Source organism: Xylona heveae (assembly GCF_001619985.1).
Source record: "Xylona heveae TC161 unplaced genomic scaffold L228scaffold_13, whole genome shotgun sequence".
Taxonomy (NCBI): domain Eukaryota; kingdom Fungi; phylum Ascomycota; class Xylonomycetes; order Xylonales; family Xylonaceae; genus Xylona; species Xylona heveae.
Genome location: NW_017264205.1, coordinates 116,288 through 128,929, shown reverse-complemented (window position 1 = coordinate 128,929; position 12,642 = coordinate 116,288). Strand labels below are relative to the sequence as shown.

At 49.0% G+C, this 12,642-nt stretch overlaps 4 protein-coding genes across 4 annotated transcripts; 2 read left to right on the top strand and 2 right to left on the bottom strand.

Annotated features, from left to right (window-relative positions):
- Window positions 1–56: 56 nt before the first annotated feature.
- L228DRAFT_224526 (WD domain, G-beta repeat-containing protein) lies at window positions 57–2,800 on the top strand. The gene is made up of 6 exons (XM_018330349.1): window positions 57–231; window positions 285–882; window positions 944–1,147; window positions 1,198–1,398; window positions 1,453–2,084; window positions 2,161–2,800. The coding sequence occupies exons 1-6, from the start codon at window positions 148–150 to the stop codon at window positions 2,434–2,436; spliced, it is 1,995 nt and encodes a 664-aa protein (XP_018184905.1). The 5' UTR covers window positions 57–147; the 3' UTR covers window positions 2,437–2,800.
- Window positions 2,801–3,565: 765 nt separating this feature from the next.
- L228DRAFT_271165 (hypothetical protein) lies at window positions 3,566–5,597 on the top strand (the record flags this gene model as incomplete). Its single annotated transcript, XM_018335498.1, has 4 exons — window positions 3,566–3,822; window positions 3,876–3,959; window positions 4,020–4,182; window positions 4,245–5,597. The coding sequence occupies 4 exons, from the start codon at window positions 3,566–3,568 to the stop codon at window positions 5,595–5,597; spliced, it is 1,857 nt and encodes a 618-aa protein (XP_018184904.1).
- Window positions 5,598–6,959: 1,362 nt separating this feature from the next.
- L228DRAFT_215044 (Aldo/keto reductase) lies at window positions 6,960–8,660 on the bottom strand (the record flags this gene model as incomplete). Its single annotated transcript, XM_018330059.1, has 6 exons — window positions 6,960–7,591; window positions 7,663–7,801; window positions 7,906–8,131; window positions 8,253–8,335; window positions 8,446–8,499; window positions 8,583–8,660. The coding sequence occupies 6 exons, from the start codon at window positions 8,658–8,660 to the stop codon at window positions 6,960–6,962; spliced, it is 1,212 nt and encodes a 403-aa protein (XP_018184903.1).
- A 1,637-nt stretch (window positions 8,661–10,297) lies between these two features.
- L228DRAFT_241588 (MFS general substrate transporter) lies at window positions 10,298–12,173 on the bottom strand (the record flags this gene model as incomplete). The annotated part of the gene is made up of 7 exons (XM_018331337.1): window positions 10,298–10,569; window positions 10,650–11,296; window positions 11,353–11,550; window positions 11,611–11,622; window positions 11,688–11,706; window positions 11,759–11,829; window positions 11,866–12,173. 7 exons carry the CDS (start codon window positions 12,171–12,173, stop codon window positions 10,298–10,300), a joined length of 1,527 nt encoding a protein of 508 aa, XP_018184902.1.
- Between the last annotated feature and the right edge of the window lie 469 nt (window positions 12,174–12,642).

Genomic DNA, 12,642 nt, shown 5'->3' with positions numbered 1-12,642 from the left:
CCTCACCAACTGTTATTGACCCAGTTAACCCTGTTCTGCTCACGCCGACAACAACACCAATTGAACCACCAACGCTGGCTGTCTGCGACAGCAATAATTGCCTTGGTCTCATTCGTGTGCCGCTGCCTTCAGAGGGTCTGACGGCATATGGCGGGCTCCAATGACCCCAATGGCTCCCCGCCTGCCAGTGGTGGAGGGGAAGATGAACCTATCCTGGGAACTGCCTTGACAGTATGTCTGGGAGGCCTGATATACGTTTATCCAACAGCTGACACTTGAAATAGGCGCGCAACATAGAGGCTTTCGGGCGCAAAGTCACCACTACCGCTGGCCATTTCCTCGGCGATCCTCACAGTACCGCTCACTACCAAAATGCCATTACCGAAATACACCGAGAGTTAAGGCATCCAAATATTCAGCGACAAGTCTACCACTTTTCACAAACAACACCTTCCGAGATTGTTCGCTCTCGATTATATACCTCAGAGATACACCATCGCGCGCTTGCATATCTTCCAGATGAATTGCTCACGAATATACCCGAAGATGACAATTCGTATTCCCTTTTCCAAGGATTTGAGGCTACATTACCGGACATGGACGCAAGTCACCACAAGAGGCATGGACGGCATCACTCACGAGGGCGGAAATTATTGTCCAGCGCAGATGCCGAGAAAGAAGGACAGCCGAAGCTTGAGAAGCTCAAAAGCGAAAAGGGCAGTCTCGGCCACCGATTAGAGATGATGGCAATTAGAAAGAACATGTGCAGCGCAGAGATACGCGAGATTGACAACAAGATTGCCAATCTCAATACTATGCGCAAAATTGTATTAGATCGGTTAGCATCGCTTGAACAAGAGGAATCAAGCATTGAGCATGACAGTAGGTCTTGGGCGGCAAACCCGGGTCATGAAACGCGATTTCGCTAACATTGATTTCTTAGTTGTTGATGTTGGGAATAGACTTGAGGATCTTGAGGAGGAAATGGAGGATGCTGCTGCGCTTGCGCAGCCCGCACAAAGTCCTAAGGCTGAGGCGGTCGAGGAGGCCACCCCTTCTGGTTCGCCAGACATGGAAGCTTCATTCATGTCCGCCTCTATTTACGAGAAGATTCCCTCGCCCAAGGCGAAGAGGAGGAAAAATATTAGTAGGTCAGCCGGAAGTCAGGGTTATGAACCTTTCTAACCGCAGCTCTAGGACGGATATCAATGCCTATTCTTCACGAGCATTTCGAGCCGGGCTCGAATCTGAAGGAAATCCAAGCACACAACGATATCATTACTGCCCTGGACTATGATGTGCCTTTTGGGACTATGGTGACAGCAGCACTGGACGATACTGTCCGTGTCTGGGATCTTAGTGCTGGGAGGTGCATGGGAATGCTGGAAGGCCACCATGGTATGTCGAAGTCATGCAGTGCATGCAAGACCAGTTTCTAATTGTCCGCAATAGCATCTGTCCGATGTTTGCAGGTCGAGGATAATATCGTAGCCACTGGCTCGATGGATGCGACAATCCGACTATGGGATCTCAGTCGCGCAGACTATGCGCCGCAGGACAACCGTATCAATAAAGGTGGCGAGGAGGAAGACGATGAGGACGCCCTAGGTTTTGAGCATCCTGACGATGCTCCCATTCCGCCACCATCCTCCAGCATGCAGGATTGCCCTCTCTTCTCCCTTGAAGCGCACGTGGATGAGGTCACGGCGCTGCATTTCCGGGGCGACACTCTCGTGTCTGGCTCTGCCGACAAGACCATTCGTCAATGGGATCTTGAGAAGGGCCGCTGCGTTCAGACACTAGACGTCCTTTGGGCGGCCGCGCAAGCTTCATCAACAATACAACCTAGCAGCGGGCCATGGCGTCAGACTGGTCGTCTGCCTGATGCTTCTGCTGACTTTGTCGGCGCACTCCAATGCTTCGACGCTGCACTGGCATGTGGTACAGCTGATGGGATGGTCCGCCTTTGGGATCTGCGAAGCGGTCAAGTTCACCGCAGCTTGGTCGGTCATACGGGACCAGTCACGTGCCTGCAATTCGACGATGTCCACTTGGTAACGGGAAGTTTGGATCGTAGCATCCGGGTACGCAGCTTCTCTCTCGTCTATCATCTTCTTCTGTTTTACATTCACATGACATTAACTAACTGGACTTTCTCAGATCTGGGATCTTCGCACAGGATCCATCTTTGATGCGTACGCTTACGACAAGCCGGTGACCGATATGATGTTTGACACGCGCCGCATCGTGGCTGCCGCTGGAGAAAATGTGGTCAAGGTCTACGACAAGACGGACGGTCGACACTGGGATTGTGGCGCTGGAGTCGACGCCGAGGAAGAAGGTACTCGCCCAGCCATGGTGGAGCGAGTGCGCATCAAGGACGGCTACCTGACAGAGGGTCGCAAGGACGGTATTGTCGGGATTTGGGCGTGTTGAGAAACTCACTCTCCACTTTATTTTGCATGATTGTGATAAACACAATTTTGGGGGTTCAAGGTATCAACAAAAAGGCATTAAATGTACATTAAAGTACAACAACAGCAACAGTAGTAACAGACTGGACTTCTAGAGCTGGTCTGGCGATGATGGGCATTTCAGCCGGCGTTGAATGGAGGAGCATGTATCACTAGTTCAAGTTTGCCATTGTCATAAGAGCAACCTATATCAGCGCGGGAGCGAGTGAGCGATCAGGCAGAGGATAGACGTTTTGTCGTCTCACGATGGACGATGGTGATACTCTAACGGTGCTTGTGTCCTTTCCTGATTGGGACGGTGTAATTTCCTTACTGCAGGGGCCACCCTCATCGTTCTTTCCGAATTGAGTCAGCATCATCGGAGAAAGAACCGGAACATCGACGTACTCTCAGATGCACAGCTGACGATTGTCGAGACATTTCCCTTTCATCAAAATTTCTACTGTATGAGAGAGACATGAAAGTCATCATTACTCCAGTTATCTCATAGCGATGCTACACTTAATGGTCGATGCGAGCAAAGCTAAATGATATTAGGTTTTTGGTCTCGGATGTGGGTAGAGGGGGAAGGAGCTAATGAGAATTAGTTATGCCCACCCACTGTACCTGAGGGATTCCCACGGTTCGTCGCCTGTCTGTCCGTCCTTCGAACCATCCGTTGTTTCTCACTAAGACCTGGTCAAAGCTTCTTTCCACTCACGCGAAACCGTTCCTTAGCACTGCACTCTACATTACCGATCGCTTCCTTTCTGCGTTTCTTCGTTGTACTGGTTAGATTTTCATTCTCTGACGCTGAATCCTTCCAGAGTCACCGTCAGTAGCGCTTGGTGCGACTCCAGACAGCTTCTTGTCGTGGGCAACCCAGGCCTCGACAACTCACTCAGGGGCATCATCTGCTGTGGATCAACCTCGCGTGGGACGGCACGAGGCCTTTTGGGGAAAGGCGCCCCCAGCCAACGTGCTCGACGACGGCGGCGATAATGATGACAACAACAACAGCGGCAGCGGCGAGCATGTCAATTCCTCTTCTCGACGGCTGCGAATGTGTGTCTACTGAAGGCACGGAAGAGACTACACTAAAGCAATTCGAGATGCATCAAGCACGTGGAACAAGCGATGCGAACAAGCACACCCGTCATTCCTCGCCTCCGAGAACCAGGTCTACGGCTTCGAAAAGGTCACGGTCATCGCGTTCACTCATAAAATCGGCCTTACTATTCTCGCTCGTGGCGTCGGCTACTCCTACGGCGAATGCAGCAGCTCAATGTGTATCACTCTCGGGGTCACAAATATGTCCGGCTTTCAATGTCTCGTCTATTTCGACCGACTCGTCGCTTGTCGCACAATTGTACGTTGGGAGATTCGGCAAGAGGATCAATCAACTGACATTGTTTGTTGTAGTCCGTTTCTGGCTTTTGTTTCCGATACAGGCTCTTTTGATCAGCAGTTGAAGCAGTACATTACGACAAATTATGCGCAGCAGAAGTGGGTGTCTAACCTTCCCACAAAAGAAGAGAGCAAGTTTGGTTGCTAAATCGATATTAGATACCAGCAACTTCTAGGTTGCTCCACGGTTGATTTGAAGAATACAAGCATGCTCTATGCCAGGTATACGGCAAGTACGCTTTGTAACGCGATCATTCAAAATTCAAAAACGCCATGCTCATTGTCGGATTCGGACTCGAGACCTCTGTGTGCCGATACATGTGTGAGTGGCCGCATTTCATGGCTTCCTCCAAAAATTTCTCTGAAGTGCTTATATTCGAATAGGCTCAATTTGCCATGAGCGAGCAAGAGATTATTTCAAGCCCTGCGACATGTGGCACGCCAGGATCCAATGCCAATGATCAGATACGAGCCGACTTCACCAACTGTGCCCTACCAGCGAATTCTCTCTCGGGACAATGCATTACTGGAGTTCAAAATGAAAACGACGATTGCGGATATTCGACGAACCTCAACGGTCTTTGTTCCTACTGTGCCGCGAGTTCGCCAAACGCTACAGATTCCTGTTGTGCCAATTCCAATGTTAGCCATCGTTGCAGCAATGTGCATCTTCCGAGCACAACCTCGATGCCGCCGCTCTTTGGGACGACAACTACAACTGCGACTGTCCAGCCGACCAATGCAAGCTCTTCTGCGTCGGCAGCTGCGGCCGGCAAGCACTCCAAATCCGGTCTTTCTGGAGGCCAAATTGCCGGCATTGTCATTGGTTCAGTGCTGGGGGCAGCGCTCCTCTTGGGATTGTTAATCTTCTGCTGCATGTGGCGCCGAAAGCGTGGAAGCGAGCAAAGCAATGTCTTCAACCAGCCATCAACAGCACGACGTCCCACTGAAGCCATGGCATACAATCCGGTTCCTAGTGAAACCCCGAATGATTTCCCGCAAGGCTTCGAGCCTCTGCCTGGAGCTCGGGTCGCAAGAATGTCCGCGCTAGAGGCCCCATCGACTGATAGCCCTCAACGGCAGAGACCATCCATACGAGGCGAATTTTCCAATTCGGAAAGGCACTACCAAGAACGCTCCTCGTCTGATTATTATGGCGACAGTCCTGGTTCTATTGGTGTGCCTCGAGGGCCAATACCAGCTGGCAAACGAAACGGTTCACTCTCGAGTGGATCGTTTCTTGGCCGAGGCGAAGAAGTCACGTCACCGGAATCTAATAGCAATGGGCAGTATTCTTCTCCCGAAGGCGTGGCGAGCGCGCAGTCTGAGCAGCTTTCTTCATTCAAAGATTATTACTCGCAAGACGAAATCCATACCAATGACAAGGTGGCCGTTCTCTGGGCGTACTCTCCCCGCGCTCCTGACGAATTTGAACTCGAGCGAGGTGACATGCTCAAAATCGTGGGCATCTGGGATGATGGATGGGCCACTGGTGTGCGCCTCAGCGAGCGAGCTGAAGAGTGGGACGCAAGTCGGAAAATTCTCCGGGACTCGGGAGTCTCAAATGTCACTGGACAAGTTGAGTCGTCACCGGCCGCTGGAAGTGAGATTCGTGCATTCCCCCTCGTCTGCGTCTGTCTGCCAGAGCACTGGAAGAAGACTCTTGAAGCTGATATATCAACCGACACTGGCTCGTCTGGTGGACCGCTGCCTATTCTTGGCCAGGGTCACGTCTGATTCTTTTGTGGGGGCTTTTCTATGCCTTGAGAAGAAACACTTTCTGCTCATGCAGCCACGATAAGATTGCCTTCTCCAATACGGATCAGTCATTACGGTTTTATGGCGTACGACTACTTTTGCATTGTTCTACGTCAAGCTCTCGATAGGCCTTTTACATGGCACCAGGAAAAAGTCTAAGCACATTCAATCCGGCATGAGAGAAGAATCCGCACCCATGGCTCCGACATCACGAGGTACTGATACCGATGCCGGTTACTGTATTCGTTACGCGCCACGCACATTTTATTTCGGATTGCATTTTATTCCTCTAACATCTTTTTTTTTCTTTCTTTATATTCGCCGCGTCTGGCCGCATTCTCTCCGCGCGAACTCGAACGGACATGTTCACTACTTTGATGCTCTCTATGATACCCTGCATTTTTTCCCTAACCTTTTCTTGCCCATATCTTTTTTTTTTTTTTTTCTCAAACATTTTATTCACTTTGGCCTCACCGCTATTAGGATTGCTCATTTGCTCGGCATTGATACAGCTACACGTATAGAAGTATAATACGCGTATACATTTCATTTCTGCATCTTATATTCAAGCTTGTTCGTTTCTCAATGCTGGTGCGTGGTGCACCAATCAATCGCATTTACTTAATGGTTCCGCCGCATATATATCTACGCTTGCTTGGGGCTTTATTGCTGGAGTTTGGTTTTACTTATTTCAATTTCGCAGTACTAGCAGATCCAAGAGCTTTTTTTCGCATTTTTAGCTTCTCTCTCTCCTTTTACTTGGTTGGGGGAAGGGGAAAGGGTGTGGGTGTGGTTGGCCCCCTTTTTAATTTTTTCGGCTCCTCTCAAGGATTATCAAACCATGGATCATGGAATAGATTAATTAGATTTTCTTTTTCTGAGATTGTAGGTTGTATCGGGATTCGGGAGGTTTATTATTTTTTATCATCGTTGTCAAAATGGAATAAAACGCATCTTTTGTCATGCCAGGGAGCCAGTGTTACTTTGTGTCTTTTCACTTTTCAAGTCCTGTCGTAGAAGCCAATCCAGAGTCGATAATGTTAGATTATTTTCTTTATTTTATTTTTATTTTATTTTTCATTTCAGCTATTTCTTTAACCAGAACGCTACGGAGTATTCTCTTACGGCAGATAACCCATATATATATTAGATGAATAGGAAGATATTTTTATTGATTGACCGGTCGATTGAATGAGTGTGAGCTAGCTACAACAGAAGAATTAAAAAAAAAGCCAGGAATAATGATACGATTGGGATGGGAGCGGCGGAGACTAAGGGGTGGGTTTATTGAGCCTTGGGCGTGATGGGCTATAAAAATGTTAGTCTAAACGGTTTTTAAGGTTATGCGCGAAAGCAATGTGGTAATATGGCAAGGAAAATGAAAATAAAAATTGAAAAGGGTGAAATGAATAGCTGGCAATGGGATAATACCTTTGGATCGTCGACATAGTCCATATGCGTGGCAAGACCAATAAATCCGACGTCCTTGGCGGTATACGCGGCCTTATGAGAGCCCCCGAGACTCAAAAACGTATGTGGGAACCCGGGATCAAACGGACTGGCTTCTTCAATCTCGTTGATCTCTTCTTCGGACAGCACGATGCCCAGCGCTTCGATATTGCCCTTGAGATGCTTGATGTTGCGCCCGCCCACAATGGGAAACACGTAGGGCGTCTTGTGCATGACATAGGCCAGCGCAATGCTTGTTATGGCAGTTCCCTTGCGCTCGGCAATCTTTTCGAGCGCGGCGGAAATGGCCTTGTCCTTGTCCGTCAATGGATACATTTTGCGGCCCTCGGGGTCCTTTTGTTGCTCGGCGGACTTGAAGTTGCCGCCGCCCAAGGCGCGCCAGGGCGCAAGTGCCATCCCCTCGGCGCGACACATGGGGATGATTTCCCGCTCAAAGTCGCGCACTGCGGCGTTCCATTGCCCTTGGTACACACTGAAGGGGGTAAGGCCGTGATTGCGTGCGTCTGAGACGGGATGTTAGCATGATAGTTGGATTGGACAGGAGGAGAGAGGAAAAAAAGGGGGGGAATCGTACATTCGTTGGCTTTGCTGACGATCCAGGCGGGAGTGTCGCTGATTCCGAGATATAGCACTTTACCTGCCTTGACGAAGGCGTCGAGAGCTTGCATGACTTCGGGAATAGACGTGGCATAGTCCCACCAGTGGACGTACAGCTGACATCGGTATTAGTCTAATAATTTATAGTACTTGAACAAATTTGCAAACGACGTGGGAGAAGAAAAGTGTCTTTTGAGAGACTAGAACTGCAATGACATACCAAGTCGATATAATCAGTCTGGAGCTTCCTCAAGCTGTCGTGCAGAGAGATGTGCAGGCTCTTCTTCGAGTTACCGACTGTCGTGCTCATGCTCTCCGTGTGCTTGTGCGCCGTCCGGTACGCAGTGCTGTATTTGGTCGCAATGACGAATTGGTTCCGGACGCCGCGCTCTTTCATCCACTCGCCGAGCCATTGCTCGGATTCTTCGGACTGGTAGTTGTTGGCACTGTATGGTCGTACATTTCAGCATATCAGCTCTCAGCCATACTGAGCGCGTTTGTGAGATGGAGCTCATAGATACTAAAGCATAGTAAAAATTCTGGGATGCAAATAACAGTAATACGTACGTGTCGATAAAGTTACCGCCCTGCTCGTAGAAATAGTCGAGAATCTCAAAGGACGTCTTCTTGTCACATTTGCCCATGAAATCCTGCCTGTTGTCCTCAATTGTCAGCTACCGCCGTGTTATCGTGAATCTCCAGGACCAATCCATTGGGGAATTGTAATTGGATTGAGGTCCCAGTCGTAGATTGTGTATACATACCATGCATCGCCAAAGTTCATGGCACCGAGGCAGAGCGGGCTGACTCGGACCTATTTGAAAGATACCTTAGTATCAATGCACCAGAAACTAACAGAAGAACACATCTCAACGGGAGGTAAGGAAGAAGACGTACACCGGCAGTTGGAGCAAGGATTCTATGCCGGCCCAAAAGGCTCTTGGGCTCAGGCGCAGGTTGGAAGAAGGAAGACATTGTTGAATTGTTTAATTATTGACAAAAGAACAAATTGGAAGAGCTTTCAAGATCAATTCGAAGAATCAATTGAGCTGTGCAAAGGTGAAGAGAAGCTGTATGAAGCTACGTGAGATGGAGCTCTGGATTTTCAACTCGTTCCCTAGGACAGGAAGGGGGGTTTATATATTCCTCTCTCGTCCCTCTTTGAGAAGAAGAGGGGTTTCGAAATCAGCACTGGATCAGCTCCATTATCCACACGAAGGAAATCTCATTATTAACCAACCCGCCATGGCGCGAGGGACCAACAAACACTCCACTTCATGTCCCGCCCCGAATTCAGGGTCCTTGCGTGGCTTGTCGTCATCGATAAATAGATGCAATCGGTCAGCGTGGAACGGAACAGAAGTTAGTAAAAGTGGCATCACATAAGCCATGGACGTAGCAGGACTAATTCGAGTGGTTATAGTACTAATCAAAATACCGAGGAAAGGGTTCAATAAGATCGGGACACTGAATGTGCAGTTCCCCAGTGTTGTCATGTCCGCATCACCTTTGTGTGCCATATGCCGGATTGGGTCTAGACTTTGTTGCCTGGAAAATGGCGGCGGGGGGAGCTTGATCGTGTCCCGATGATGATGATTCTGATAGCTTCACACGCAGCTATTCCCTATTGACACATCCTACCGTGTTAAAATAGCAGAGATTAGCGTTTGTGGAAATTAAAACAGGAGTTGATTAATGACTTTAGGCAAGCACGAGATCAATGTCTTTTGGAAAAACATTACGTCTTGATTCTTCTTACGTACTGTGGTACTGAACATGCGGGGGGTACCATTTTGGATTGGAATTCGGCCGCATCGACCGCATCGACGGTAAAGATGGCACCGGTGCGGACTACTTTTTTAAGATGTCGGCCGCTTGCCTAAACAAGCTAGCGACATGGCACCCTGCAGCTACCGTGCGGCCGCACCTGCATGAGTGCACTTTGGCAACGTCAACTCTTGAACACGCGTGCATACGATTCTTACAGTTGGCTGTCAGAATAGCATGATATTGTCAGACTATAGCTTATGAGAGATGCACGCATAAAGAATTTGAGCCGTGGGGTGGCTCATCGAGGTGACTCAACTAGCATGGTTGACCTTGACCACTCAGAAATGTGGTTTGTTTACATGGCATGCTGTAGGCGTACCAAAGCTACATTGTCTGTAATATACGCCAAGTCAAAAGCTCAAAACTATTCTTCTAGCTGCTATTTTCAAGACCAAACATGTCATTTGATGCGGTCGTCCAATTAATACGCGGGACTTAACCCCGCTGCCGCCCCGGGTGGTCCGCACCCCACATGTTGCCGATCGCGTGGATTGTGTTGTATAATATGACTAACAAATGTAAAAACACAATATAAGTGCCATATGACTATAAACTCCTCTAGCAAAAGAAAATATAAAGCAGTAGCGGGGAAAAAGAAAGATAAGAGAAGCCTCAAAAATATACTCGTAGGCCAGAAAGACAAAAGAGTTCACACGCCCCGGAACGTGGTCCAACTCTACCTGTTCTCTTGAGTATGCTCATCGCCCGATTGGAGTCAGTGGCGCATGAGGTATGTACACAGTAAAAATGTTTCACTGAGCATACACTATAGCCCCGAGCTTTTACTCTGTCGGTTTACGGGCCTTTGGTAGAGTAAACCAAGTGCCCTCCATGACCACGAACAGCGCAATTGCAACAGGGTGCAACACGAATGTGCCCACGGCTTGAGCCAGCAAACCGGTCGTGAAGGGAGCCAAGGCACCACCGGAGCTCCCCATCGCGGAGACAAAGGAGAGTGCTGGCATTTGCACCCGCTTTGAGAGCAAGCGCGAGAAGACTGCCGTAGCACAGGGAAAGACTGGACCCAAAAGGAGTCCAACAATGGACACAGCGACTATTCAGGTACGTTAGCCGCTCTGCCTTCTTGCATCCGACAAGATATTGGTATTGATATAAAAAGGAAAATGAACATACCGGCGTCTCCGATAACATTTGGAAGGAACCAAACGAGGAGCTGGAAGGCCAAGGCTCCGCCAACAATACCAAATACTGCATTCCGCTCGCCAATCCGATGGCAGGGATGGCTGAGCAAGAATCGCCCAAGAGTAATGCCAGCCCAGAAGCCCGAAGTGACATAACCGACCTCGCTCGGATCTCCATGACGGTAGGTGATGAGGAAAGAGATGACCCAGCCGGAGATGGACACTTCAGCTCCTTGGTAGGCGAAGATAAAGAGTGCTGCCAGCAGCGTGATCTTGTTCTTGAGCGCTTCTTTGAGGATCTGTAATTTGGATGGTTCCCCAGCTTCAGCTGCAGCCTGTCGACTCGCCGTTCGCTCGAGTGACGAAAGGAGCCGCTCGGGGAGATCATTCTCAAAGCTCCAGAAAGACCAAGCAGCAAAGATGAGGTTGAAGAAGGCGATACCAAGGCAAATTGAATACACACGGGACCATAGGATTCCCCGAGATACCATAGCCGTCGTCATGAGAGGGCCAATGGTACCACCAATCCCATATGCGCCATGCATAGCCCCGAGAGCCATGGTAGCATTAGCCAAATTCGCGCAGAAGACATTGTCAAGAGCAAGGTTCATCGCCATTCCTAAGCCGAGAAACAAGAAGCTGTACCATGTTTAGTACACTGACGAAGATTTCTTGAACAGGCGCTCGCAACTTACGCCAAGACAACGACCGGGAAAGGGGGAGTGCAAAGAATCAAAATGTATCCCAAGACCATTAGCAACTGACCAGCAATCATGGTCTTGGCTCGGCCTATACGGTCTTGCAAGGCAGTCGTATAGAACGCCGCCATGATAAAACCCAGTGCATTGGTCACGAAAATAAGTGATACCACGGCATAACCGATTGAATAGTGTCTGGTACATCGCGTTAGATCCGCCTCCTAAATTAAAATGAAACAGAAACAACAAACTTACTTTTCCATATAACTGCACAGCAAAGCAACAGCCGGTCAGTCATATTCACGTCAGGAGTTCGAAGTCAGATTGCTTACGGAATAATTGCTCCGGGCACTGGCAAAAGGTCAGTCTTACGTCCGCGTATCTTGCAAAACACTTTACCCACTGGAGTCATTCAAACCATCACCGAAATTGATCAAACAACAGCATAGAACGCGCCATTTATTCATTGGGGGACTGGGGCGTAGTCAGCATCCAATTACAAAGTCTTACAGCACCCTGTGCGCATGGGGGCCAACAAACTTGGAAAAGCTCTGGATGAGGTTTATTTCATGATGGCCACCACTGGGAGAACCACCCTGGAGCTGCGGAGTGCCCACTGAATTCGTCTCGAGATCATCAGGACGGGGCGTTTGAGTGCCACTGAGCGGTTCACTTTTGGGACCAGTATACTGGACTCCCCAGCTCATTTCGTCCAACTCAACCACATCTGGAGCTTTGTTCCGGTGAACGACCGCGGGAGGGTTTCTAATGTGAGGAGCAGATTCAACCTCGATCATCGATCCCAACGTCTGAGCCATTGTGTCTAAGACGGAACAAACGCAAAGGAAAACCAAATAATTCTTTTTCTTTAGTCTATTGAAGCTTCTTCATGAGATGTTCAAATGCTGCAAATCAGAGATGAAATCGACCAGCGCAATATTCTTGGAGAGTTTCCTCAGTTATGTATCTTCAGATTGACACAAACAATGTCAGTAAGTGTTGAAGCAGCGTCAAGTGTTTTTTCCACGATAGCGTGGCAACATTTGTCATCCATCCAAAAATTATAGCCACGATAGCCTTTGACCTCATAGGACGAGACGGTGTCCGACAAGGTTCCCCAACCTGAACCTCCTTGAGACAAGATTGCCCCGACTTCCCCGCCATCCGCCATCAAAATGTGGGAGGGACGGAACCGTCTCCGCTATGCCTCATTGGGCAATCGCCGCCAAAACTTTTCTTACGTAATAAATGACATAAGCATGAATTGCCGAGAGCGGTGAACCTCAA

Bases quoted from the DNA above. Each gene is read 5' to 3' on its own strand.
- L228DRAFT_224526 (XM_018330349.1), top strand. From the start codon at position 148: ATGGCGGGCTCCAATGACCCCAATGGCTCCCCGCCTGCCAGTGGTGGA. The intron at 1,148-1,197 runs GTAGGTCAGCCG...CCGCAGCTCTAG, and splicing joins GAAGAGGAGGAAAAATATTA to GACGGATATCAATGCCTATT. The intron at 2,085-2,160 runs GTACGCAGCTTC...GGACTTTCTCAG, and splicing joins GTTTGGATCGTAGCATCCGG to ATCTGGGATCTTCGCACAGG.